General features: G+C 61.2%; 9 protein-coding genes across 9 annotated transcripts; 6 read left to right on the top strand and 3 right to left on the bottom strand.

The window, feature by feature from the left end:
* Positions 1 to 449: 449 nt before the first annotated feature.
* COLE_06226 (uncharacterized protein) lies at positions 450 to 2,335 on the top strand (the record flags this gene model as incomplete). The annotated part of the gene is made up of 2 exons (XM_018427197.2): positions 450 to 638; positions 677 to 2,335. The coding sequence occupies 2 exons, from the start codon at positions 450 to 452 to the stop codon at positions 2,333 to 2,335; spliced, it is 1,848 nt and encodes a 615-aa protein (XP_018274766.2).
* Positions 2,336 to 7,254: 4,919 nt separating this feature from the next.
* On the top strand, positions 7,255 to 7,878 carry COLE_06225 (uncharacterized protein; the record flags this gene model as incomplete). Its single annotated transcript, XM_018419656.2, has 1 exon — positions 7,255 to 7,878. One exon carries the CDS (start codon positions 7,255 to 7,257, stop codon positions 7,876 to 7,878), a length of 624 nt encoding a protein of 207 aa, XP_018276631.1.
* Positions 7,879 to 8,042: 164 nt separating this feature from the next.
* COLE_06224 (uncharacterized protein) lies at positions 8,043 to 9,422 on the bottom strand (the record flags this gene model as incomplete). The annotated part of the gene is made up of 3 exons (XM_018420952.2): positions 8,043 to 8,447; positions 8,513 to 8,719; positions 8,754 to 9,422. The coding sequence occupies 3 exons, from the start codon at positions 9,420 to 9,422 to the stop codon at positions 8,043 to 8,045; spliced, it is 1,281 nt and encodes a 426-aa protein (XP_018276632.1).
* A 1,297-nt stretch (positions 9,423 to 10,719) lies between these two features.
* Positions 10,720 to 13,251, top strand: COLE_06223 (uncharacterized protein; the record flags this gene model as incomplete). The annotated part of the gene is made up of 9 exons (XM_018424014.2): positions 10,720 to 10,801; positions 10,834 to 10,851; positions 10,884 to 10,986; positions 11,045 to 11,510; positions 11,590 to 12,082; positions 12,116 to 12,219; positions 12,256 to 12,359; positions 12,394 to 12,703; positions 12,757 to 13,251. 9 exons carry the CDS (start codon positions 10,720 to 10,722, stop codon positions 13,249 to 13,251), a joined length of 2,175 nt encoding a protein of 724 aa, XP_018276633.1.
* Positions 13,252 to 13,555: 304 nt separating this feature from the next.
* Positions 13,556 to 15,170, bottom strand: COLE_06222 (uncharacterized protein; the record flags this gene model as incomplete). The annotated part of the gene is made up of 2 exons (XM_018421500.2): positions 13,556 to 14,683; positions 14,754 to 15,170. The coding sequence occupies 2 exons, from the start codon at positions 15,168 to 15,170 to the stop codon at positions 13,556 to 13,558; spliced, it is 1,545 nt and encodes a 514-aa protein (XP_018276634.1).
* Positions 15,171 to 16,581: 1,411 nt separating this feature from the next.
* Positions 16,582 to 17,985, top strand: COLE_06221 (uncharacterized protein; the record flags this gene model as incomplete). The annotated part of the gene is made up of 2 exons (XM_018421501.2): positions 16,582 to 16,627; positions 16,685 to 17,985. 2 exons carry the CDS (start codon positions 16,582 to 16,584, stop codon positions 17,983 to 17,985), a joined length of 1,347 nt encoding a protein of 448 aa, XP_018276635.1.
* A 1,094-nt stretch (positions 17,986 to 19,079) lies between these two features.
* On the top strand, positions 19,080 to 20,132 carry COLE_06220 (uncharacterized protein; the record flags this gene model as incomplete). Its single annotated transcript, XM_018425829.2, has 1 exon — positions 19,080 to 20,132. The coding sequence occupies one exon, from the start codon at positions 19,080 to 19,082 to the stop codon at positions 20,130 to 20,132; it is 1,053 nt and encodes a 350-aa protein (XP_018276636.1).
* Positions 20,133 to 20,372: 240 nt separating this feature from the next.
* Positions 20,373 to 22,512, bottom strand: COLE_06219 (uncharacterized protein; the record flags this gene model as incomplete). The annotated part of the gene is made up of 2 exons (XM_018425533.1): positions 20,373 to 21,998; positions 22,030 to 22,512. 2 exons carry the CDS (start codon positions 22,510 to 22,512, stop codon positions 20,373 to 20,375), a joined length of 2,109 nt encoding a protein of 702 aa, XP_018276637.1.
* Positions 22,513 to 24,722: 2,210 nt separating this feature from the next.
* Positions 24,723 to 26,250, top strand: COLE_06218 (uncharacterized protein; the record flags this gene model as incomplete). Its single annotated transcript, XM_018424015.2, has 2 exons — positions 24,723 to 24,956; positions 25,000 to 26,250. 2 exons carry the CDS (start codon positions 24,723 to 24,725, stop codon positions 26,248 to 26,250), a joined length of 1,485 nt encoding a protein of 494 aa, XP_018276638.1.
* Between the last annotated feature and the right edge of the window lie 305 nt (positions 26,251 to 26,555).

Below are 26,555 nucleotides of genomic sequence, written 5' to 3'. Positions count from 1 at the left end.
CGCCCTCTCCATCCCTCGCCCTCTTCATCCTCACACACACACACACTCTCTCTCTCTCTCTCTCTCATCTCCCACTCCCCCCCCCCCCCCGCCCCCACGGCTTAACCTCCATTCTACGAGCTTGACGCCGCCTTGCTTTGACATCAATCCCCCCTCCCCCCCCCCCCCACCATCTTTCCCTTGCACGAGAGTAAAGACACCTAGAACGACCACAACGCAACGACCACTAGTACTCCACCCACATCTTTGCCACCATCGTCGCTTCACTTTACTCACCATTGCCCCCCCTCTCCCCAATCTCATGACACCGTGCGCTTAACAGCAGACGTTGCTCCTTGCTACCTGTGACGACCTTATCTCTCATTCACTCTACACTGGCCTCATTTTTCACCTCTCGCACCCAAACTCAATCCTCGTCACCCACGCACCTTGACACGATTTTTACAACCATGAGCCACCAGCACTCGTCTCCCCCCCTCCCCAACCTCCACGCCCTCTCCATATCGCCTGCGCCCTACGCCGTTCAGTCCGACTACCCCTACAACGGCGTCTTTGGTCCCTCCATCGCAACTCCTCCAGGCGCTCCCACCCGTGGGTGGACAGCCAGCCCGAAGCGTGGACGTCACGGTATCCCCCCGGTAAGCCCGTTGTCGCAGAGCCCCAGCTTACGCCGAAGGCATGGTTCGATCTTCCAGTCCCCGATGGACGCCTCTATGATTCGTTCCGCCGTGACGCAAACTCTCCCCCATCGCTTCAACCTTCCAGCAATGCAGCCAACACTGCAGCTCAGCCTTACTACCCGTCCTTTTCTATGGATCCCTTTCCTTCAATGGCGCTTGCTCCGTCTCCGCCACCCAACTACCTTGCAAACGCTGGACCCGCACCCGCATATGGTTCCCCCTACGGTGCCCAGCAGATGCCGCCCGCCCCGCGTCAACAGGTATGGCGCAACGCCTCAATCCCCACTCCCGACAACGACGTGATTCCGACTGCCATTGTTATCAAGAACATTCCTTTTACAATATCCCGCGAGACGCTGTTGGGCATTATTGAGAGTCTCGGCGCACCTCTCCCATACGCATTCAACTACCATCACGACAATGGCGTCTTCCGCGGTCTCGCTTTCGCCAACTTTCGCCTACCCGAGGAGACGGCAAGCGTCGTCGCAGCACTCAACGGCTATGACGTGCAGGGCCGCAAACTCCGCGTAGAGTACAAAAAGGTCCTTCAGCCCGGCGAGAAGGATCGCATCGAGCGCGAAAAGGCCATCAAGCGCATGAAGAGTCTGCAGCTGGACGCTGTAAAGCAGCAGCATCTGAGTGACATGCCGCCCATGCCCCGCCAGCCGCAGCAGTCGCAGCAACAGCAGCAGCAGCAGCAGCAGCAGCAGCAGCAGCAGCAGCAAAACGGTCATCACCCCCAGTTCTCGTTTGACACCGCCGAGGACCGCAGCTCGCCCCACTCTGCTGCATCGACCAATTCGGACCCATCAAACATGCAGATCAATCTCGACCTGAATGACCCCGAAGCGCTCCGCATCTACAACATGGTTTACATGTTCAAGGAGGACAGCTACCGCGACGAGTTGGCGCTTTCTCGCAACCTCAACGCCAAGGAGCGTCGCATGGTGCATCTGGTTGCCGCCAAGCTGCAACTCACTAGCATCAACAAGGGCGAAGGCGACAACAAGTACGTTGTTGTCACCAAGGACCCGCCTCCGCGTCCGGAGCCGCGTACTACGTCCTTCCTTGCCCCGTACGACGGTCCAACGCCCGGCTTGAGAATCAAAAAGTCGATGCCTGACTTGCGCGGGTTTAACGGCCCTGTCGTCGCGCGTGACCCGTCGCGCAGCCTGACGCCGCAGCGTTCCAGTGGAAGCTTGCGTGCTGAGGCGGCCGGTGGCATCATTGCCGGTCGCGAATACGCGTCGATGGGAGCGTCGCACGGACGTCGCCTTAACGGTCATGGGCACGGCTCGGGCACGTTTAACACGTTCTTTGGTACGGTGATTGGTGCCCCTCCCGTGCCTCCCCTTCCCGAGGGCCTCAAGCGCACCAACCTGGACCGTAGCATTGACCGCGAGCGCGCCGATCTAGTTCTCGACCGTGAGGGCCCTGGCTCGTCCGAGTCGGGTTCGTCTCAGTCGCACAACACTATGCCGCTAAGGAATCCTCGCGGGCCCGTGGGCGAGTCGCGCGGCTTCTCGAGCGGGATGGGCACTCTGCGCCCCGGGTCGAGCTCGTTGCGCGGTGTGCCTGGGGCACTAGCGCTGGGCCGGCATCGCGAGGAGGACGACGAGGAGAGTACACGGACGCGCGAGGAGCTGGATCTCTGAGATCTTTTTTTTGCTTGCACGTACGACGAATACGTATCGCTGGCACTAGCGTCGCCCGAGTATGCGTCGCCCAGGTGTCGGCGCGCGCGCACCTCACTTTTCTTTTCGTTTCCCTTTTCCGCGACAACAACACATATAGACTACAGATCTTCGCTCTCTTTGCGCTGTGCGCCATCGCCACGACACGCATGAACCAGTCTGCGACCACGCCCCAACGCTACACATGCCCCGCCGTCTTGGACTTTGAGACGGATCTGTACTTGTAGGATGAATTCATGAGACCGCGGCGCCGCGACGTCGTGCTAAGCGAGACGGCGCTAGCGACTAACAGCGGCTGGCAGATGGCAGCTGGCAGGGGAGAGATGGGGGCAGGCCTGGATGATGCGATGCGCTTAGGCCAGGCATGCGATGTCGTGTTTACATGGCGAGAGACGAGTGTGACCAGCCACCTGAAACATGCCGTCGCTCGCAACGCAACGCAACGCAACCGCGCCCGCCGGCCGCCGGCCTGCTTGGATCCTGCAGCTGCCTGTCGCCATCGCTCAACGCGTCTGAAACGGCCACCAGGCACTCGGAGCTAGCGAGCTGGTGACGCGTGACGCGTGACGGTCACGCCGGTGGGCAGCGAGATCGAGAGATCGTTATCGAGAGATCTGGCAGCGAAGACGGAGTCACGTGTTCTTCAGTCACGTGTTCTTCTCGACGATGTGGAGTTCTACAGTTCTTATACATAGTCGCGATCATGTCAGCCGTCTCGGCCGTTGGCGTTTCGACGGCTCGCGCGTCCCTTGCTTGCTCGGCAAACCCCGGCATCGCGCTCCGCTATCAGTTATCTCCTCTCCTCTCCCCTCCCCTCCCCTCCCCTCCCCTCCCCTCCCCTCCCCTCCCCTCCCCTCCCCTCCCCTCCCCTCCCCTCCCTCCCCTCCCCTCCCCTCCCCTCCCCTCCCCTCCCCTCATCTCCTCTCCCCTCATCTCCCTCTAACGCACTAACCTCAACCACTCACCATGACCCAACCCACGCCCACGACCCCACCCCCCCTCCCCACGCCCCTCGCAACCCTCTCAGTCTGGCAACGCACCGTCGCCTCCCACCCGCTCCACGAGGCCCGCGCGCACGCCCCGCTGCCGGCCAGAGCCGACGTCGTCGTCATCGGCGGCGGGCTGTGCGGCGCGCTCGTGAGTCACGCCCTGTTGTTTCCGGAGGAGCACCCGCCGTCTTCCTCACCCTCCGCCGCCGCCGCTGCCGCCTCCTTGGCCGCCTCCTCCTACCCCTCCGACCTCGGCTCCTCGCCCAGCTGCAACCCGGCCGACACACCCGCCCCCGTCCCCTCCCCCTCCATCGTCCTCCTCGAGGCCCGCACGCTCGCCTCCGGCGCGTCGGGACGCAACGCGGGACATTGTCGGCCCGACGCGGGCCGCGGGTTCCCGATGTACGCGGGGATACATGGCGAACAGGAGGCGGTGAGGATCTTGGAGAGCGAGGCGGAGGCGTTGAGGCGGTGAGTCGTGTCTGGGTTTTGCTGCTCTTCCTCCCCCTTCATCCCTTCTTCTCGCTCTTCTCTCCCTCCGACCCCGCTACAAGCTGACCAACCTCACCCCCCCCCCCCCACCCCTTACTCACCCGGGGCTGACCCCAGCACCGACGCCTTCATAACCCGCCACGCCATCTCCTGCGAATGGTCCCCTCGCCCAACTTACGACGTCCACCTCTCTTCCGCCTTCGCGGCCTCCTCTGCCTCCGCACACGCCGCCTACGCCGCGGCCGGCGGCCCCACCCCGACGTTTCTTGACGCGGCCGCGGCATCCGCCGCCACCGTCCCCTGCCTCGGCGCGACGGCGTGGCGCGCCGCGACGCTCAACCCCGCACAGCTGACGCTCGGCGTGGTCGCGTTGTGCGAGGCCGATGAGCGCTTCGCGGCGTACACCCACGCACCCGTGTGCAGCGTTACGCGTGAGAGCGGGGGGTGGGCGGTGCGTGGGCCGCGCGGGTGTATGTGGGCAAAGAAGGTGGTTTGGGCGACGAACGCGTATGGCGCGGGGCCGGTGCGGGGGCTCGTGGCGCCGCAGGGCGGTGAGTCTGTACTGTGGAGAAGAGGAGGCAGGAGGGGTCGAGGGAGAAGTGGGAGAATGAGGTGACGGAGGAGGGGCGAACGGACGAGTTAAGCACGCTCACACCAGCCCAAGCGCACAAGATCCCGCCCGCACCCGCGCCCAACTTTCCCGTCTTCGAAGGCAGCTACTCCCTGCGCCGCTCCGCCGACGTCTTCTATTCAGTGTACGTGCCCCGTCCCGCCTCGCTGACACCAGCGCTCCCCGGCCAGACGGCAGCATCGTGCTCGGCGCCTCGCGCGGCTCGTGGCCCGCACACCTCATCGCTGCGAACCAAGGATGCACCGACGACTCGGGGTGGCATCCCGCCGTCGCGGACGCCGCGTGCCGCTCGTGGGCGGCGCTCTTCCCCTCTGGCGGGTGGAGCGTGGACGCCAACGCCGACGCCGACAACCCGGGCGGCATGCAGGGCGCCGAAGCGTGGACGGGCATCATCGGGTTCACGCGCGACATGGTGCCCCTCGTCGGCGAGGTCGAGGGGCAGTACGTCGCCGTGGGGTATTGCGGGCACGGTGGGTGTTCAAGATAGAGGGCGAGCTGACGCAAGGCATGGCGCGCATGTTCGTCACTGCGCCCGCGTTGGCGCGGTACATCCGCACAGGCGAGTGGGACGCCGCGATGCCTGCGAGTTTCCGTGTCACTCCGCAGCGGCTGGCGCGGCTGCGGCTGTAGAGACTGTAGTCGCTTGCCGCTGTGCATTCCATCGGCCACACTGTACTGTGGCTGTCCGCGTCGTCGTGGCTGTGCGCGCTCGACCAATGAATCTGAGAGTCGCTATGCCATCAGCATTGCTGAGCTGGCGCACGCCTCGCCCAAGCCCACTGACGATGGCCATTCCCGCCACGCTCGCACGCACAGACGGCACGCGCCGCTCGGCAAGCCGCCCAATCGCGGAATGGAGGGATGTGGCTAAACTCGTCCCCGCCGACTCGCGGCGGCGGTGGTGGAGGTGCCTGGCGATCAGATCGACAGGGCGGCAGCAGAAGCCAGTGGGATCTCTGTCCACACGAGCGCAGCGAGAGCATGAGCGCATGAGAGCATGAGAGCATGAGAGCATGAGAGCATGAAGCACACGCGCTAAAACACGGGTAGCATGCCAAGAGGCTGAGCACTACGCTGCATACCGCGACTCTCTCACGCTCGGCACCGTCGGCGGCGTGTGCCTTAGCTGGCCGGCGCCAGACGTCCGGCACATGAGAGATCGGTGACTCAGGGCTCCGCACGCGAACAGAAGGAGAACTTGGGGAGGTCGCACGAGCACGAGCTCGGCGACGGGTCCAGCACGCCGAGCGCCAGACGGGCGACGGAGACCGACGGAGACCGACGGGGACCGACGGAGACCGACGGGGTAGATGAGCACGAACGATCGGCGTCACATTCGCCAGTTAGTCAGTCACCTGTCGAGGTGGATGAACGGGCCCGCCCCGGCCAGATCCGCCTGCACCGGATGAACAGGATGAATACATCAAACAGAGCCCAAGGGGAAGCGGAACAAGGTGCGCGTGACGCGGTCAGCTGACCGATGCGCCGAGAGCGGAGAGCGGCGCATGCCGCTAGCTGCGGGCTTCAGAGCTACTGCGACAAGCTCTTTTCGCGTGGCGGCGGGCGCGGGCGCGGGCGCGCCGGCGCCGGCGCTGGCGCGCGCCGCTCCTCTGCGCCGGGCAGGGCGGCGTGCGCGGCCTGCGGCGACGTCGCGCTCTGCCGGCGCAGGAGGGACGGCGGGATCGGCGCGGGCAGCGGCGCGTGCGCGAACGCGATCGTCGACCCGCGCCGCGGCGTGCTCGGCACGAGCCGCGGCGGCGCCTTGCCTGCGGACGGGGAGCGCGCGTGCCGCCCCGCCGCTGCCGCCGCGCGGATCGGCGCGTCTTCCGGCAGGCTGCGCGAGAGGGGGGGCGCGTGCGCGCGCGCGCGCGTGTCCGCGACGGCGACGGGGCGGTCCGCGCGCACGGGCACGGGCACGGGGTATTCGAACGGCCCGAGTTCTGCTGTTGGTGTGTTGCGGAGCGCGGGGTCGGGGGCCGGGAGGGGGAGGGGGAGAGCGGGGAGATGGGATGAGCCGTGGAAGAGGAGGTCGGGGTAGAAGTGTGCGTTGCGTGGACTCGTCTTTGGGCTTTGGAGATCTGGCGCCTTCGGCGCAAGGGCCGAGTACGTCGGCGTCGGCGTGCTCGCCGGCGTCAATGGCGGCGCGGAGGATGCAGGCGAGAGCGCCGTGTCGAGCGGCAGGCTGGGGCGCGGCATCGCGCCAGGTGTGGGAGATGCAGGATGGAAGTGTGCCGGGAACATGTATACTTGGATATATCGAGTGGACTGGACTACGGACCACCTGACACCGCCGGCACGCTGGCGGACCACGACAACTGGCACCGGCCGGGCCTCGCCTCGCGGGCTCGCGGGCTCGCGGGCTCGCGGGCTCGCGGCCTCGCGGCTGACGAGACACGACGAGTACGAGAGTTTACGATGAATGAGGCAGGGCGATCCAGGCACTTGGGCAGGGCAGGCGGGGATCGGAGGCAGATCCTGCAGTTCTCGCGCGCCGCCACATTCCAGGCACATCCATGTCAGTTTCAGCATCCGACCCAAGACCCGCGATGGACTGTGGCGATTCCGCTCCCACGGTCCCCCTGGGTCAGCTGGCCAACCTTGCGGCCTGTTGTCGCCTGCTGACTGTATGACTGTAAGCGAGCTCGAGGCGCACAGGCATGCATTCCCGACAAACAGCCTCGCATCTGTCTGGCATGTTTCCAGCAGAGCCGTGGCTTATGTGATCTTTTACTGGAATTGGGGATGGGTTGCTGGAACTTGACAACTCGATGCCGACACCAAAATCGACACCACCGACGACGACGCCGGTGCGGATGTTCGGAGAAACAACTAGGGCTCTCCTCGGTCTGTCTGTTGAGACCGAGAAAACGCATGCCCACCTGTACCACATTTATGGAGAGCAATACAGGTATCGAGCGAATACACGCAAGCTAGAGCTAGATCGGTCAAAGGCACGAGATCTCGCCAGGCCCACATCACATCTATTCATAGTGAAGCACGTCGACCCGTCGCGTGTGCACATGGTCGTGTGCAGTGCGTGTACGAGAGCGAGTGTTCGTGCGTGCATTCGTGCTTGGCCGCGACGATCAGCAAGACATTCACACGGCGCCTTGTTCGCGCTTCACACGCTGCGCCGCACTCTATCTCCCTGCGTTTCGACCGCCGCCACCCCCGCCTGCAGCGTACGTGCGAGGCGCTTGCAGGGCCCCGCGATACACTGGTGTGCCGTGCGCCACGCCAGGTCGCCATGCCCATGTGAACGCCACGGCGTGGCGCTCTCGGTGTTCCCCATCCCCAATCCGTCCACTCTCATCTCCGACGCCCGACTCAGCCGTTCTCCACCTCCTCGGGTCTGCCGCACGTACAGCCGACAGCCAGCTGACCGCAATTGAAGGTATGGACCTGTCAGCTGACAGCACAGGCTGATGAGATGTTCCGCGCACGACCTAGCGCGTAATCGACTGCCTGATCTCCATGGACGTTATGATCGAACAGAACGTTCTCACGCTTTCGGCGGTCATGGCATATCGCCACCGTCTCTATCATCTAGCCATGCCTACGCTATCCGCTTATGCAGCTCGTCCCGCGCCGCCTCGCACATGGCCTCCGCCCCGTCCCCATAGATGATCTTGTACCGCTCCTCGAGGTCTGCGTGGATCGCCGCCATGTCGTTCCCCATGCTCTCCTGCCAGTCGTACATGCGCCCGAGGTGGCGCGAGCTCTCCACCAGCCAGTGGCCCCGCTCCCGCCGCGCCGCGTCGTACGCTTCCAGCACCACGGGGAGGTTGGCGCGCGTCGCTGCGGGGTCGGACAGGAGGGTTGCCAGAACCGCCGCGTCTTCGATGCAGAAGCCCGCACCGGCGCCGTGGTGTGGCGACGTGGCGTGTGCTGCGTCGCCGGAGAGCGCGACGCGGCCGCGCGAGAACGAGGGCACGGGGTTTGCGAGGTCAAAGATGGCCCACTGTGCGTCAGTTATGCGCGCGCAAAGGGAAATGGCGCGGAAACGTGCGTTTCTCCTGCACTCACCACACTCAGCGTCTCGTCGCACATCGACAGCAGCGCTTGCACAGCCGGACTCCACCCCTCAAAGTCCTTGAGCGCCTGCGCGCGCGTGCCTTGCCGCGTCAGCCGTTCCGCATCCGGCCACTCCCCGTCATCCTGATGGAACGCGACCACATTCAACGTCTTGCCATGTGCGACCGGGAACGTGAGGAGATGTCCGTTCGGCCCGAGCTAGTAGTCAGTACGTCACGGCCCGGCAACGCACATGCATGAACGCGTTGCCTCCCAAGTCGTCACCGAGGGCCGCGCGCGCCTTCTCGATCGGGATGAGCCCACGATACGCATACTTGTGCGTGTAGGAGGGATACGCACACGGCGCGTCGTCGCCGAACATGCTCCGCCTTACGCGCGACTTGATCCCGTCGCACCCAATAACCACGTCGGCGCGCGCCGTGCTCCCGTCCTCGAAGCGCATCTCGGCTTCCTCCCCGTCCTGGGACACGGAGACGAGGCCCTTGCCGAACCGCGCAATGTCCGCGGGCAAGAGCTTGACAAGCTCGTCGAGGAAGTGGGCGCGGTGCACCGCGTTCTGTCCGTATGCGCTGCGCAGCGTGAACTCGATCTTGGGCATCTCGCCGGGCCCGAGGCTCGGGTCGTACCCCTTGACGTAGTCGAAGAAGACGCCGGCGGCGCGCTTCTCGGGCGAGGTCACGCGCGTGCACACCCGCTCAAAGGCGTCGTACACGCCCATATGGCACACCTTCATCGCCTCGACCGCGTTCGGCGTAAAGCTCACCCCGGCACCGATCTCGCCGAACGCCGCCGCCCGCTCGTATACTGTCACGTTGACGTTGCGCGCGTGCAGCGCGATCGCGAGGGTCAGGCCCGCGATGCCGCCACCCACAATGGCAACGGTAAAGTCCTTCGAGGTCATGGTCTTGGTCTTGGTGAGCGCTCGCTGTTCGGCCTTGGCTTGACGTCCAGCGCAGGATATATGCAAGCTGAGGATATCGGAGGCGGCGACATGCGTGTCCTGGGCGTTGATGTTGATGGTGGGCAAGAACGGCCCGGGTCTGAGATGTCCGGAGGCCGGCAATTACCGTCGCGTTGCGGCGAGGACCAAAACTCGCACACCCTCAAAACCAAAGAATTTGAAGTATGTGCCGCCGGATATCGAGCCTGTATCTGTGCTTTCACCGAGCGTTGGCTTGCAAGGTATGCCAAGAACAGGAGTAGGGTATGAGGCGTCGGTGAGCCGCCTCGTCAACTTCTCCTTTGGAAGAAGTGTCGCACGAGAGAGGCTGAAGTGCTGCTCCGACCCCGATCCGACGTGCTCGGGAGCGGAGCCAGCATGCTCGAGCGCGAAACGTGGTGACCTTTTAAGAGACCACCAGTCGGAAGGGCCGGGCGATGGAAAGGGCCGCGATAGTCGCGGACTCGAGAGAAAGGCAGCGGTGACATGTGGGACAGGACCTGCTGCTGGTCTGTTAGATCTCGACCTCTTACACAACTGTTACGTCCCAACTCGCTGGAGTTGGAGAACGCAGCCTGAAGAAGGCTTGAACTGGGTGATAAAGTGGGCACTGAAACGTCAGTGTCATCTGCGACGAACTGGCATGGCAGCATCGCCTGAATAATCCGAGTTTATGAAACACAGCAATAAATCCAGGTATTATGTGTATCCTTGATGTCGCAGAGAGTGTGTAGTAGGTACGTGATCGTGTGAGCCTTCTGTAGGTGGAAGAACTGGGACATCGATCGAGGTATTTTCGGTAACGCCTCCCCCACTCTGCAATGAGTGTGCCGTCAGAGCGGGGCCCAGATCCGGGAACGCCGCGGTCATCTGGTCCGTTCACCTCCGGAGAGAGGAGTCGCAGGCATGAGCCAGAGGTGCACGCCTGTTGCCTGTCGGTGAGTACCGTGGTGACGCCTCGATAGAGGCAGGCAATGACGCCGGCGGGCAGCGGATACACCGTCTGGCCAAGCGAATACACTCCAATGCCGCTCCGAGTCTCTGAGGAGCCGAAACAGAGCCGCGGGTGTGACGGGACGCTGTTAATTATTGGAAGACACAAAATGGTGGGAGCGGGAGGTTGTGGATGCTCTGTCCACGGTGTTGATCCGGTGACTCAAAGATCCGATCTCGGCCAACATTCCGCCCACCGCACGCCGCACTTGTCCATCACTCCATTCGCCATACGCAATCCGCCACTAGCGCACCAGCACAAGCCATGAACATCGATCAGCTGGGGGACCTCTTCGGCCCGCGGCAGATGCGCAACTGCCTGCCATGCAAGAAGCGCAAGATCAAATGTGCGTGCCCCCCGCGGCGCTGCTGACCACAGGCGACAGGAAGATCCCATGTACGGCCGTTGCGAGGCGCAGCTAACGACAGGCGGGCCATGTGCGCTGCGGAGGGACATCAAGAGCTGTACCCCGGCGCTTGGGCGTCTCGAGGAGATGGGCGGCGACGTCGCGTCCGTGTCCTCGACAGCAGAGTGCGTTGACTTCAGTCCTCCACCACGAATCCTTTCCTCTTATATATGCTGACCCCAGCGGCTACGTCTCCTCGAATGAGTTCCAGCTTCTCGCGAGCAAGGTTGAAGCGCTGCAAGCTAAGGTGCAGGAGCTCGAGGCGCGGGTCGGCTCCGGACCCCGGCATCCCGCGTCGTCGGCGAGCACGGCTGCCTCACCTGCGCCGCAAGCCAAGGTCATGAGCCGGCGGCACATGGCCGACGACGAAATGGTGTACGCCCTCGAAGACTTTCAGGGTGGGCACCGCATCAACGCGATGCGTAACATCAGTGACTCCCCGGAGATCACGACTGTGCGCTTTGGCAATGGCGAGGGTGGGCACGACGTGTCGACTGCGCCCGCGGATGTCACCGACGACCACCCCCTTTCGTTTGTCATCACGCCCGGCACAGACTACCTCGCCAAAGCTCTCGCTCTTTTACCGGACCGACAGACGTGCGAACTCCTCGTCAACCAGTACTTTGAGAACGTGGAGTGGTTCCAACGTGTGAGTTCTTTGCCCCGATCACTCATTCCTCAACCGAGCCCCATTCCGCACTCTTCTGCTGTGGCGCCGCTAACGCCAGTGCCTGCACTACCCTTCGTTCATGCACCAGTGCCGACAGTTCTGGACAGCGCCGCCACCGACCAGCCAGCTTAGTGCTGATTTCATCTGCACATACATCATGGTCATCTGTCTGGGCCTGCGGACTGTCGTCAACAACTTGCCCGGGATGAACAACGCTCTAGCTCTCGCCGACCAGCTGTATCATGTCGCCGAAGGCGTGATGTGGTGCTCGCGCTTCCTGAACCGCCAGACGTTCGAGTCCCTACAAGCCATCTCACTGATGACTATTTACGGGTTCGGCATGGAGGATGGCTCGGATGCGACCTGGGCTCTCCTCGGCACGGCTGTCAAGATTGCTCAGAACCTCGGCATGAACCGTCTCGAGGCTGAGGCGGCTGACAAAGTGTGGTCACCCGTGTGGAACACCCGTTTGAGACGCGAGATGGGACGGCGCGTGTGGTGGACATTTGTGTCCCTCGACTGGGCACATGCCATCGCCCACGGCTCTACCTGTGAGACATAGTTGTGCGCTGGGCTGATACCAGACGTGATTCACCCAACGCAGAATCTCACCGCGCTGCCGCTCAATATCGAGGAAGAGCTGCTTGACGACCCTAACGCGCAGCCGCAGCCGCTTTCGACGTATACTGTGAGTGGTACAAGTTATGGCGTAGACTGACCCCAGCACATGAGCATGCACATCTTCCGATTTAAATTCGTCCAGATGTACCGCGAAATCACGGACCACATGATGACGCACCAAAACCCGTCGTATCAGTTCATCCTGGCGTAAGCTCATTAGGCGTTCACAAACTGACAACAGCATGGACGATCAGATTATCGAGTTGGCGCGCAATTTGCCAAAGCACTTTGGTGACCCGACAGACCTGCCTGGCGATGCGGAGCCTAGCCTTGTCCTCGACAGCATCTTCCTCAACATCACCGCCAACATCCGTCTGATCCGCTTGCACCGGCCTTACCTTCTCCGAGGATATCAGGACCCGCGCTACCATCGGTCGAAGGATCGCTGCGTGTCCGCTTCGCAAACGGTGCTTCAGCTCATCGAGCTCGCGACCCGTCGCGCACCCGTTCTTCTCGGCTTCTGGACTGTGCTATTCTACGCCTTTTCAGCGGTGCGTTGCGACAGCTCTCGTGTTGCGCTCCTCAGAACTCAGGCTGACTCCAGGCTGTGCCCGTGGTCATCGATCACCTGTTTGACCCGACGGATGAGAAACGCCAAAGCGTGCTCCAAATTCTTGAGACGTTCCGCGAGCACACAGCCCTCTCACCTGCAGCCAGGAAGAGCGTGTTTGTTCTCGAGCGCCTTCTCGAGGTCGAGAACCAGTTCCGTGATCCAACTACGGGAGAAGCGTCGATGAAGCGCCGCCGTGGCGAGAACGGGCCGGAGGCCGCAATGTCACCTGGCACGCAGCAGGCGGATGAGCTGCTGCGGTCGACGATTCGGAACATCCTCGAGCGCGCGACGCAGAGCGAGTCGACGCAGCAGCGCAACATGCCCCCACCAATTGTCGGCGGCAGGGCCAACGCTCAGGAGCAGCATGGTACATTCAATGAGCTTGCACCAGCAGACGCGCTCGGGCTTGACTCGATGTGGGCGCCGCCGTTCGACATTCTAGACACGCTGTGGACTCAGACGGAAAACTCTTGGCCCGCACAGTAGATCAGGTCTTCACCCACTTGTATTCTTGCTATCTTGGATAAGAATGTAACGCAGTCTGGCTGAGCCAATGAGTGACCACCCATTTCCAGTACTCTTGGCACAACCAACGATTCTTCTCACATCTATCAGTGTTCACCTTCTTGGCACGATCACGGATGACATGTACACGGGAGACCAGTATGTAACATGCCATAATCCTTCCTAACTATGACAACCTTCCTAACAATCCGCCCAGCTCTAGCCCAACAACACTCCCAGACAAGATTATCAACGTAAACGAACAAGAGCGTATGTGCACGCCCATTTAGAGGTGCCAACGCCATGCGGGGTGCTTCCAGTCCATCTCCTGGATCTCGATCTGGGTCTTGCCCGCAAGCTTCTCGTCGATCTCGGCGTCGGTGAGCGCGGAACGCTTCTTGTTGTCAACGCCAAGGTAGAGGAGGAGGAGGATGGAGGTGATGAGGATGATGCAGTTGCCCGCGAGGTTGAGGCCGTTGCCGATGTGGAAGTCGGGGCCGTCGTGGGGGAGGTATGACCAGGTGGAGATGAGGCCGCCGATGTTGCCGACCATGACGTTCCACCCGATGGCCGTCGAACGCGCCGAGTCGGAAAGAACGTTGACAGCGACCTGGGCGTTGCAGAGGGCGCCGAAGGGGAACGCGCCGCTGATGGCCAGGAAGACGGCGCCGTAGCGCGCGCGGGGGTTGGTGGTGGCAAGGAAGATGATGTAGCCCGAGATGGCGAGGCAGGCCGACGAGATGAAGTACACGAGTCGCCTGTTGGTCTTCCACGACGCAAACGGAATAATGAGGTTGACGACGACACCAACAACGTATGGCGGCACCGTCCAGAGCTGCTTGCGCACAAGCGTCTCTTTGGGGTAGATGGTGGCAACAATTGTGGGGGTGAAGAACGCAATGCCTTGGACGGTGATGTTGACGAATAGGAAGATCCACGATGTCGCGATCGTGTTGGGGTTGACGATGCCGGCAATGAGCTTCTTCTTGTCGAGCTTGTCCGTGACCTCGGTGGTGCCGACGTTCTCAGACTTGACACGGGCAATCGCAAGCGCCTTCTCCTCCTTGCTGAGCCAGCGTGCCGTATTCGGGTGGTCCGTCATGGTAAAGTACGAGATGACGCCGACGCCCATGGTGATGATGCCCTCAACGAGGAAGAGCTGCTGCCAACCCTTCACGCTGCCGATGCCGGGCAGAGAGAGAATCGCGCCCGCGAGAAGACCACCGAACGCACCGGCCAGGGGCGCAGTGCAGAGGTACAGCGCAAGACGGAAAATCAGCTCGCTCTTCCGGTACCAGCGCGAGAGGTAGTATGCGATGCCGGGGAGAACGCCTGCCTCAAAGACACCGAGGAGGAAGCGCACGGAGACTGCCGCGCCAAACGAGTGCACAAACGCCGTTGCCATGGACATGAGCTGGGATCAGCATGGTCCGGGGTGATCTCGGGGCGTCTTCGGGGCATCGCGAAAACACCACAATACTCACACCAAAGCCGACCGTAATTGCGGGCAGGAACTTGCCGGGCCCAATCCACTTGCACGCGATATTGCTCGGAATTTCGAAGACGATGTAGCTCACGTAGAACGATGTAAGCAAGATGTTGTACTGGAATCCCTTGAGGCCCAGGTCCTTCTCCATTCCAGCAATTTTTGCGTTGCCGATGTTCGCACGGTCGATGAAGCACCACAGGTAAATCATAGCGACGGTTGGGACGACGAAGAGGTCGATTTTGCGGACAAGGCGCTTTTCTGCAACCGGGTCGAACTTGACGAGAACATTGCCGTGCTCGTCGGTCACCGTGTGCCCGCGCTCTGCGAGGCTCTCGAGATTTTGAGGCAAGCCATGGTGCTTCTCGTCAATGTGGTCGATGGAGCCCTTGTGCTCGTGTTCGATGGCGGACATGTTGTTGATGCGGGATGCAGATGGACGTCGCCGCCCAAGCAGGATATTTGTACCCAACCGGCTGTCGCGCGGTCGGAACTGCCGAGTCGTGTCTTTGCAGAGGGCTCACTCCTGCGCCCACCTGCCGCTCGTTGTAATGGGACCTTGGACCTTGCACCGATGCCGTGAAACTGACAGGATGTCACTGGTGACTCCAGCATTCTGCCGCGCCTGGGCCGTGGCCCCGTGGGAGTCGTCTGGGTCAGACGACAGGAGGTGCCAAGACCCTGTAACAGGACACTGGAGCAGGGAGAGATGAACCAAACGCCACTCGGGGACCCCGTTGGGCTCAGACTGGCACGCCCAGAGTTAACGAGCTTGGAGAGCTGGAGCAGCTGAGAAGGGAGTGCGGTATCCACACGGAATGGGGTCACGAGCCGCCCTACCGCGCCCAACCGCGACTTCCCCGGCCCACCTTGGCCGGCCTCCATGCCGCCGGATGCAGAAATCGTTATTGATCCCTGGTTTTGCCGACGCGCTTGGCATCGCACTAGGCCGAAAGGCCTCGTGGAGCGGAAGTGTGGCGCAGATAACGACAAATGGGTCTCCATAATCTCAGAACGAGTCTGTCAAGGTTGTCTGTAACGATACAACGATGAGGCCGGGACTCCGCATAAGATCTCTGGGGCCGCGAAGTCTCCAGCCAACTGGGAGTTGCGGCACGTGGCTGATTTCCATGGTCACGCGTCACCAAAGCTCGATGTGGCATCGCTGAAGGTGGGGGTGGCGAGCCTGGCGCTTGTGGCGCAGATCGGCAGAAGAAGATCGGATCTCATCTCATCACCTGCAGTAATGGGCGTAAACACATTCTTTCATGTGTGTTTTCGGCGCCGCGTCGACGCCTTCAGACGACCAACGCCGCGGCGAGCTCAGTCACCACACCGCGGCAGCCTCCCCGCGGTGAGTCGGGCGTCTTCGAAGCGCGGTGGAGCACTGCGATGCATGCATGCCTAACGGAGAGACCGAGGCACGGCGCAGCTGCAGTATGTGGCGCTCAGCACATCGCCAGTTATGTGGATGTTGGGTGGGGGGAATACGCGGGATTCCCGCGGTACCACCGTGGCTTGGCCGCGGGACGTCTAGATCACCAGACTTCGACTTCGGTGGAATGACCTTACTCTTGACGCCTCTACGTGCCAGTTCAAGCGCCGAGCCGACTGGCCTGTCACAGACGGGCCGCGGCGGCCCCTTGACTGGTCGACATGTTCGGAAGGCCGCTTTGGCTGGCCTTCATGACGCACACTTGTCGCTTGAGGTTGTAAACATAAAGTGACACGAGCCCAAGTGACAAGCCCCAGCAACCAACAACCTCTCGATCACGACAACACTCCAGCACACATCTACAGCATTCCCATTCACATTCACAACCGAAATGTCTCCTAGCACCAACCCCAACTGGAAGCAGCTTAACATTGCCAGTAAGTCCGCCGACGCGAGGAGCGCATGCAACTTCTGGCAACTCGGCTAACCCGCAGTCGTTGGCGGCGGCCTCGGTGGTATGGCGGCAGCGGTCGCGCTCCGTCGCGCGGGGCACAAGATCTCGGTCTACGAGCGTCGTGACTTCAAGGTTGAGGTCGGCGCGTCGATCTCGTGCGCTGCCAACGGCGGCCAGTGGCTCAAGGAGTGGGGTGTCGACATTAAGCGCGGCAAGCCCGTCAACCTCATGAAGCTCACGATGCGCGACTGGGAGACGGGCAAGATCCTCAACCAGTACAACCTCGACCACTACGAGTCCGACTGGGGAATCCCCTACTACATGTTCCACCGCGTCGACATGCACGAGATGCTTCTCGAGTGCGCGACGTCGCCCGACGGGCCCGGAGAGCCCGTTTCGGTTGTTGTCGACCACATCGCCAAGTCGCTCGACTACGAGAAGGGCATCGTGACCTTTGAGAACGGCGAGGTTGTCAAGGCGGACATGATCATCGGCTCGGACGGCATTCGCTCCGCCATCCGCAAGGAGATTGGTGTCATTCCCCAGATGCGCTCCGCTCCCCAGACCTGCTACCGCTGCAACGTCAAGAAGAGCGACATCGAGAAGTTTGGCCTCATGCCCGATGCCGTTGACCCCGCCATCCAGTTCTGGGGTGGCTTCACCAAGGGCGACATCAACCGCTACTACAAGATCGTCATGTCGCCGTGCTCGGACGGCGAGATCGTCTCGTTCTACTGCTTCATGCCCACGGAGATGACCAACCACACCCAGGAGGGCTTCGTCTTTGCCGAGGTCCCCGTCTCGGACATCATGGCTGGCATGTACGACCGCCTGGACCCCCAGTGCTCCGACCTCATCAAGAACTCGATCGACCGCATGCCCTGGCGCCTCTACGTCCACCAGCCCTACCCCTACTGGCACAAGGGCAAGGCGTGCATCCTCGGCGACGCCGCGCACCCCATGATGCCCCACCAGTCCCAGGGCGCCTGCACCGCCATCGAGGACGCCGCCGCTCTCGGCATCATCTTCGGCAAGGACTACGACTTCAGCAGCAACGTCGAGGCTGGCCTCGCGTTCTACGAGCACATCCGCAAGCCGCGTGCCACCCGCGTCCAGGCTGCCTCGGCCCGTGCCACTGAGAACCTCAACGAGCGCATCGGCTTCACCTCGCTCTCGGCGCCCGACGCCGCCCTCGCCGCCAAGGAGGGCAAGCTCACCGTCAACGAGATGAACGAGTACAACATGCACGAGCACATCGCCAAGGAGGCCAAGCACTTCAACAACCTCTACTCGTCCCCCAAGGGCTCGCCCAAGGCCGCCAACGCCGCTCTCAGCGCATAAACGCGGCTGCCTACAAGCTTTCGCATTTCAAATCTTTTAGCATAGGTGTTGTAGTTTCCCGGGTTCACTGTCGGTGCGATTCTCGTCCCGTTCATGTATGAAGTGAAATTTGCGGTCCTCTAAGCCTGTGGAGTTTATCTGACCTGTGGAGTTTAGCCAGTCGAAATGTCGAGCAGCGAACGGCTGACACTCTGCAAACACACTAAGCCTTTCCGGCTCTAAGATGCAGTTGTTTAGGAATCTGCTGCACCTCAAAGCTCTGAAGAGCTCGCCTTAGCAATCCATAAGGTGGAGAAGAGGCGTCCGGCGCTGGGGCAGATTTCGAAAGAACGCGTCCACCAGCTATGGCCAAGCGCACCTGCACGCCAACTCGGACCTGCTGTTATCATTCCGATCTGCTGGCCCACATGATCAATCTGACGTCGTCACATTCCCTTCTTGCTGCAGTGTCCATTCCTGGGTCGTTCACCGCAACGTCACCCACGCCATCAGAGTCACTGCTTCGGCCTCAAACTGGTTCCCGAGATATGTTCGGCTGCCCCGCTGCCCCGATATCGAGATCCATAACTGATACGGCCGTGGCGCCGCCGTCGGCGTCCCCGCAATGCATTCGTGGTCTGCAGAACTGGATGTGTGGTGGCGCTGGCGGATATCGCCGGACCCCACGGGGCGTCATGAGCAGTCTGACTGCCAAGTGGGCATCACCCCCTGGCCGGTGGCGCCGCGGTGATGCCGTCGGGTCGGGAGCGCGTCGAGTGCCGCACCGCGCTCACTCTCCCCCACGTTCCAGCCTCGTCTAACGTTCTCAAACCTCACTGCAGCTCGAGCTATGCACATGCCTGCCGGTCCTGACTCAGAGCAGGTGGGCAGTTACCCGGTGACCGCGGTGGTAGTACCGAGACGTGGCGCACATTGGACCCAAAGTTGCCGAGGCAATCCCGCCCAGCTCAGAGTATAAGGTGTAGTTGAGAGTGCCCCGCAATCAGCATCAACAATTGCCCCGCTTCGGTCACTGCTACTACTAGTGAGTGAGGCCTCGACAACAACGCTGACCAGCAGCTTTCACCTCAACTCTATCCATCCACACAAGCAATATGCGCGGCAAGGTTTCTCTCGAGGAGGCTTTCGAGCTCCCCAAGTACGCGGCGCAGACCAAGCAGAAGGCCGAGCTGTACATCGCGCCCAACAACCGCGACCGGTACTTTGAGGAGATTCTGAACCCGTGCGGCAACCGCCTCGAGCTCTCCAACAAGCACGGAATCGGCTACACCATCTACTCGATCTACTCTCCTGGCCCGCAGGGGTGGACGGACCGGAAGGAGTGCGAGGCGTACGCTCGCGAGTGCAACGACTTCATCCACAGCGAGATCTCCAAGCACAAGGACCGCATGGGCGCGTTCGCCGCGCTCTCGATGCACGACCCCAAGCAGGCTAGCGAGGAGCTCACCCGCTGCGTCAAGGAGCTCGGCTTCCTCGGTGCGCTCGTAAACGACGTCCAGCACGCTGGTCCCGAGGGCGAGGAGTATATCTTCTACGACCAGCCCGAGTGGGACATTTTCTGGCAGACTTGCGTCGACCTCGACGTCCCATTCTACCTCCACCCCGAGCCACCCGTCGGTTCGTACTTTAAGCAGCAGTACGAGGGCCGCAAGTACCTCATCGGTCCCCCCGTGAGCTTCGCCAACGGTGTCTCGCTCCACCTCCTCGGCATGATCGTCAACGGTGTCTTTGACCGCTTCCCCAAGCTCAAGGTCATCCTCGGCCACCTCGGCGAGCACATCCCGGGTGACTTCTGGCGCATCGAGCACTGGTTCCAGCACTGCTCGCGCCCCCTCGCCGAGTCCCGCGGCGATGTCTTCGCCAAGCACCCCCTCCTGCACTACTTCCGCAACAACATCTGGCTCACCACCTCGGGCAACTTCTCTACGGAGACGCTCAAGTTCTGCGTGGACCACGTCGGTGCCGACCGTGTCCTCTTCTCCGTCGACTCGCCCTATGAGCACATTGACGTCGGCTGCGGGTGGTACGACGACAACGCCAAGCAGATCATGGAGGCCGTCGGCGGCGAGAAGGCCTACAAGGACATTGGCCGTGACAACGCCAAGCGTCTGTTCAAGCTCGGCAACTTCTACGACTCGGAGGCGTAGGCGGGCTTGGTGTTGCATTGCAGTGTGTATTTTCGTAGGCATCATGTGATGGGTGTGTATTTGTGAGCTACTCGCAGTCCTCGTAGCATCTCGGTGCTGGACTGAACTGACTCCTGACGGTGGTCAATCCTTGTTAGCGATGTGGCCCTTGAGACTTTGACCGTGCGTCCAATTTGATGTCTGACATTTCACCAAGACTGGAACACTGTTACACTGCCCCAGCATTAGATGCAACAACGCCTAGGTAAGAGTAAACTCATTTGAGGTACCCTCAAAGTCCTCAATACTGCCCGTGAACGGCTTCTTCTGATCCCCATAATACTTGATACGATACGTGCCCGGCTCCGGGTTATCCACAGTTTCCCAGTCAATCTGCACAGTCGACGCGCCCCAGATGACGTCTGTGCGCCTCCACGAGTACACTAAGTGCCAGTCAAAGTCGTCGCGCACGCGTTGCCAGCTGCCGTCGTCCCCACGCATCTCGACGGCCGCGAACGTCCCTTCCAGGCGGAGATTGTTGCGCGGGTTTGCGCCCTGGAACACAGTCTTCACGGTCGCACCGCGCGCGTACGTAGCCAGCGGCTGCGAGAGAACCTGTCCCATTTTCTTGCCGATAGGCGCGTTGTCGTACACAACCGCCGTGACGAAGCTGGCGGACTTGCCCCGGTTATCTGGAGGTGCAGGGCCGCTTGGAGGGACGCTACTGGCTGCGGGCGAAAGGTAGGACATGGCGCCGACCGTGAGGTTGATGTAGGCATTGAGCGTGTCGCGGCCGTAGAGGGTAGAGCTGCCCTCGTAGCGTTGGACGTCATACTCCTCGGGCGTCACCGCGTAGTGGGTGTAGGTGTTCGCGGGACCTCCAAGGACAACGATGGGCTGAACGCCAGCGGGAAGGAATGATTTAGCAGCCTCTCCGATTGCGCTGCGCCACCGCCGCCCGGCCATCGTAGAGGCCTCGGGCGAGCTGACGATAATCACAAGCTGCCCAACGCGGAGAACCTGGATGTCGACAATATTGGCTGTCCACGCAAACGGTGCCTCCATCTCGCCGACATCAAGCAAAATTCTTTTCACGCCCTGGCAAGCTTTCTGGCGCGGCGAGGGTGTCTTAAGGATGCCCCCAACAAACTTCCAGAACGGGTTCGCCTTCACTGTCTGCGCAAAGTCCCCAACGCCAGGCCCATCGGTGGTCCCCGCCGCAAAGGAGTCCCCAAGAGCCGCCGGGCATGTCACTCCCTGTGTCCCGTCGGGGCGCGTGAAGGAGAAGTAGCGCATGTCCTTGAAGAAATGGAACGCCTTCACACTCGGCCCAGTAACAGGCATCCCGCTGTCAATGGAGTCCATAATATTCTTGGCGGCCGCGTATTGCCGTCTCCCGATCTCGAAGGCAGATGCAATTCCGTGATCATTCTTCTCCCACATGGGCCCTCGGCCGTGGCAGCTTGTGGACTTGCCGTCCGCACATGTACTTGTCTCTAGTGAGCATTCGCCCGACCCATCCGTGCACCACTGTCCCAGAACGTTAGGTGAAGTGTCGCCAACATTAGACTGCGAAAAGCCCGCCACAAAACCTGGCGCCGCTTCAGTCGAGGCGCCAAACTCCTTCTCAAAGAGATATGCTGCAACGCCCTTGTTGTCTCCAGTGACATGCGTGTTCGTGTTGTGTGCGCTCGTGCCGTGCACGGCGTACCAGTTGAGAATACCCTGGATCTTACCGTCCGCCCGCTTGAGGCGGAGCAGCGTCATGGTCGTGTCTGTCGTATCGGCATATTGCGCACGCTCAGCCTCCGGATTGGCGAGGAATGCCCAGAGAGAGCGGTTGATCGCACCGTCGTGGACCTTGGCCGTGCCAACAGCGAGAGTGCCCTGCGGTTAGCGCGCTCTGTCGCTAGCTTACCGGAGTGAGGGACTCGTGCGCGCGCTTGACCGAGAGCACAGTGCCGTCCACGATGGCCTGGTAGCTCTGCTTTGTGAACCCGAGCGCCGGCACCTGCGTGAGGACGTAGTTGTGCCACCCACCCGGGCCAGAGTGGGAGTGCGTGCCGACAAGCGCGACGTTGTTCGACGTGTACAGCGCATACTCGCCCCCCAGGGATTGCAACGCCTCGATGACGCCCCGGCGGATGGCCGTGTCGCCGGCGATCGTGTCCAGGACGATGTAGAGGAACCTATCCGCTGGCTTGTTGACGTCGCCAACGATGAACGAACGCGCATAAATGCGTTGCCGCAGACCTGTGCCCTTCTGATCGAGGGACGCGTAGCCGTGGAAGGGGACCTCTACGACCGGGCCGGTAATATCGCCTCTGCCTGCCCCTATCAGATATGTGTCGCCAGCGGCCCACGTCACAACCAGCAAGGCGAGGTGCAGAAGCCAGAACATGTCACTGGGTGTGGCGAGTCTGACTAGATGTTGGAAGACGAGACATGACAAGTGCCTCGCTCATTGAGTCGTTGATGATGGCCTGTCTCGCTGTGTTGAAGTTAACTGCGATCTCGCGTCATGCTTCCGCGTACAGGCCCAGGCGAAGCTGTTCCGCAGGAATGACCCTGGTCGGGAGCGGGTCGGCGAGGGGCGTGGACGTTTCAAGACTTAGCTTGTGGCGCACCGCAGCGTCCGGCTAGAGACAACGCTGGCACTAGTAGTTGTGCAGGCACTGTACAGGCCTGTTCGATCATGAAGGTTATCCGCGTGTGCCACCTGTAGCTCACGACAGTGAATGTGCTGCTTCCCACTGGGGTGCATTTAACGATAGGAGTGGCTAAATTCTGAGTTCGCCTACTCAGACGATGGTTGCCGGTGCGCGTCGCGCGTTAAGGCACACTACGGTCAGCTGATATGCGCAAACTCCCCGATAATCTTGGTTAGCGTGGCCAAGATTGTTGAGGGTGATCTACGGGAGGCCTTGATGCAGGGTGGAGCGAGGCGTCTCAGTCGTCGCTGCTCCCTCGTTCTCCAAGCCGTTGGTCGCCCGTACGCCAGTCTATGTGTTCCGCTCTAGATACGCGTTAAAGGCGATTACGCGGCGACGCCTTAGCGATTTTTACGACTAGTGACAACGCACAACCCAGCTGCTAGCCATGCTGAGGTCAGATACTATAGCTCATAACCGAATGATGCCAACTCAATGCCAGTGGGTGGGTGACGTAGTCAAGGACGACTATGCCACGCCACGCCGGAGTGATGGAGACGCCCAGCCCCGTCCGAGACCCGCGGCGCGAGGCGAATGCTAGCTCTCTTGGCGGCGACTGTCGAGCTGACCCCGCAAGGCCCCCGATGCTGCCCCGACCATCTCCCTGCCGTCGCATCCGATAGGGCAGCCTGAGTATCAAATTGATTTGCGCCTCTCAATGAAATGTGGCTGAGCAGCAATCATGTTCCAAGCCAGGACGTTGCGATACTTATGATATTCAGCTTGCGACCTTTTACGCGCCTCTTTCGTGGCTGCTTTGAGGAGGTAATCGACACAGAACAGAATCTGTTGAATGGCTAGTGGCATTAGGCATGCGCATAGCCATTGTCCACGATGTTTGGCAACTTCGACTTCATCGCCCCCATCCGACTCATCTCGGCCCCGCAATAACTCGGGTCTCGAAAGCTGTATGCGGTCGCCGATGAGCAAGCATGGCCTGACCGCACGTTCCGCTCCCTTTGTAGCCGATGCTTCCCGATTCACCGGCGGGAAAATTCAAGCCTCCTTAGTTGTAGCTAGTAGCACATCACCATCAGGCAATTGAGATGGACTCTGGAAAGGGAAGCGCTCGAATTTTGGACAGGCACCGCTTCATTGAAGACGGCGGGGTCCGCCAGGGGGTCCGCCAGCGGCGCTCCGCCATGTGAAGCCTCTCCCCACTCGCGCTTACCTGACAGTTAATCCTCGATTCTCAACCTCTGCCAGTATCGGTATGTGCGGCACGGCACTCACCGCGTGACTCGACAACAATTTCCGGCTCCAACGATACGCCATATCTCACAGATCCCGAAGAGGTCAAGTCCGACGGCATAAGCTGTTGTCTGTCAGCTGAGCCGCGGCACTCCCCTCCTGCTCCCACTAATGACAGTGGTCGTGTGCCAATCATGCGCGTGCAGCCGTGTAGATGGCAGGATTGCAGGATCCTAGCGACCTTGGCGAGCTATTTCCATTTCAATCGCGGCACACGTGAGAGGCAGCAGCCGCCGGCACCCTGCCTGGGAATACGTGTCCCTGGGCTCGGGGACCAGCATGCCCAGGGTGGTCGCCGCTCACCCTTGTCTGATCCTCTGACGAAATCTAATCCCAGTCATACTTCTACTACTCCGTCGCCCGGCCGTGCGGAGTCAGCGCGCAACTCGCCGCCAGCGTCGCCCCACTTCGTCTCCGGGCTCCGGCCGGGCGCGTGGGGGCGAGCGGGGTCGTGTGCCTCTCATCACGAGCTAGGGAGGAAGTGAGAAAAGTTGGGCGGCATGACAAAAGTCATGCCAACACGGGTGCGCGCGATAAAACTGGCTGCTGAGACTGTTCGTTCTGGCTGGCCGTTTTCACCCACTCACAAATTCATACACGCCCCTTGCTCACCCTCCAACACTCCCTCGTCTCCACAGATCCTCCTGTCATGGTCGCGCCGAGCGAGAAGGTCCGGTCGTCGATCGACACCGAGGCCCAGACGGACACCACCTCCGTCGTGCACACCGGCAAGGATTGGACGCGCACGACGTTCACTCCCGCCCTGGAGCCGTCGTACGAGGTCGACCCGTTCTCTGCGCAGCGTGATGTCCACGACGAGGATGATTATGTCGACTTCCGCTCTATGGGCTGGATCAAGGCCTTCCTCATTGCCACAGCAGAGGTGCGTGGCCGTTTTGCGTCTGCAAAGTAACTAACGCACGCAGAACATTGCTCTTGGCCTCCTCTCGTTCCCCTCCATCTTCCTCCGTCTCGGCGTCGTCGGCGGCGTGATCGCCACCCTCGGCCTTGGCACCCTCGCTTACATCACCGCCTGGATGATGATCGAGTTCAAGATGAAGCACATGGGAGTCATGCACTTTGGTGATGCCGGCGGCGTCATCTTCGGCAAGTGGGGACGGCGCATTTTCGGTATCGGTATGATCCTCAAGTCTATGGGTCTTGCTGGTTCGCACGTCCTCGTCGGCCAGGAAGCCATTACCAGCATCTCATCGCACGCTATTTGCAACGTCTGGTGGGGCCTAATCATTACCATCGTGTCAATCCTCCTCGCGTACAACCGCGAGTGGCACAAGCTCTGGTGGATGTCGTTCATCTCTGTCGGCTGCATTCTCGTCGCTTCGATGATGACCATCATCGGCACCGGCGTCCAGTCGCCCTCGCGCCTCGAGACCCCGGCCAAGGGCCCGATCGCGTGGCACGCCACCCCTATCCACCCAACCGTCATGGACGTTGTTGGTGGATACACCAACGTTCTCTTCGCCTATGGCGGCAACATGGCTGTCTTCTCGTTCTGCTCGGAGATGCGCAACCCCAACGACTTCAAGAAGTCTTTCGCCCTCTCACAGATTGTTGCTACCGTCTGCTACTGCATCGTTGGTGGCACCATCTACTCGTTTGGTGGGCAGTACACCACCTCGCCGGCCCTCACCATGACCTCGACTCCGGTGCACATCACCTCGTACTCGATCGCCCTCGTCACTATCATGGTCTCCGGTATTCTTGGCGCGAACGTCGGCGCCAAGTACCTGTACATCACGTGGCTGCGTGACTCGGAGCTCCTCACTTCGAAGAGCTGGCGCGCACAGCTCGCGTGGATGGGCATGGTCGCCATCGTTTGGGTCGTCGGCTTCCTCGTCGCTGAGCTCATCCCCTTCTTCAATCAGCTTCTCACCATCGTCTCGTCGCTCTTCTCGGTGTGGTATGTGTGCGGCGGGGGCGGCTTCCTCTGGCTGTACGACAACTCGCCGTGGTTCTTCTGGCGTAAGCGCGAGAAGGACGGCGAGCCTCCCGTCCATCGCGCCCTCAACACTCCTGGCAAGAAGATCATGTGCTTCATCGCATTCTTTGTCATCTTTATCTCTGTCGTGACCACCCCGCTCGGTCTCTACGCGGCTGTGCAGGGCATCATTGATGGCTACAGCCAGGGCAAGTTCAGCCGCCCTTTCGCCTGCTAGAGTCGTAGATTGTGATTATCATAGACTCATAGCATGCTTCGTCGGGCCATCGGGGCCACGAAGTCCCCCTCTCTTTTCCTCATGTTCTCGCAAGATGTAACAATAGCCATAAAGGTCCTGAAGCGGATACACAACCCGTGGACGTAGCGAAGTTGCCACATGTTTGCTACCTTATGGACTCAAAAGCCGCAGGATGTTCAGCGCATGGCTCCAATCCAATCCCCGTCGAACTCATCGACGTCTCCATGCGGCAGCCGCGTTCGCGAGAGAGCAATCCCCTCTTGCGACATCTTGCAACACCTAAA

The sequence above is a fragment of the Cutaneotrichosporon oleaginosum genome, assembly GCF_008065305.1.
Source record: "Cutaneotrichosporon oleaginosum strain ATCC 20508 chromosome Unknown ATCC20508_contig05, whole genome shotgun sequence".
NCBI lineage: Eukaryota > Fungi > Basidiomycota > Tremellomycetes > Trichosporonales > Trichosporonaceae > Cutaneotrichosporon > Cutaneotrichosporon oleaginosum.
This window is presented reverse-complemented; position numbering and strand designations above follow the sequence as displayed.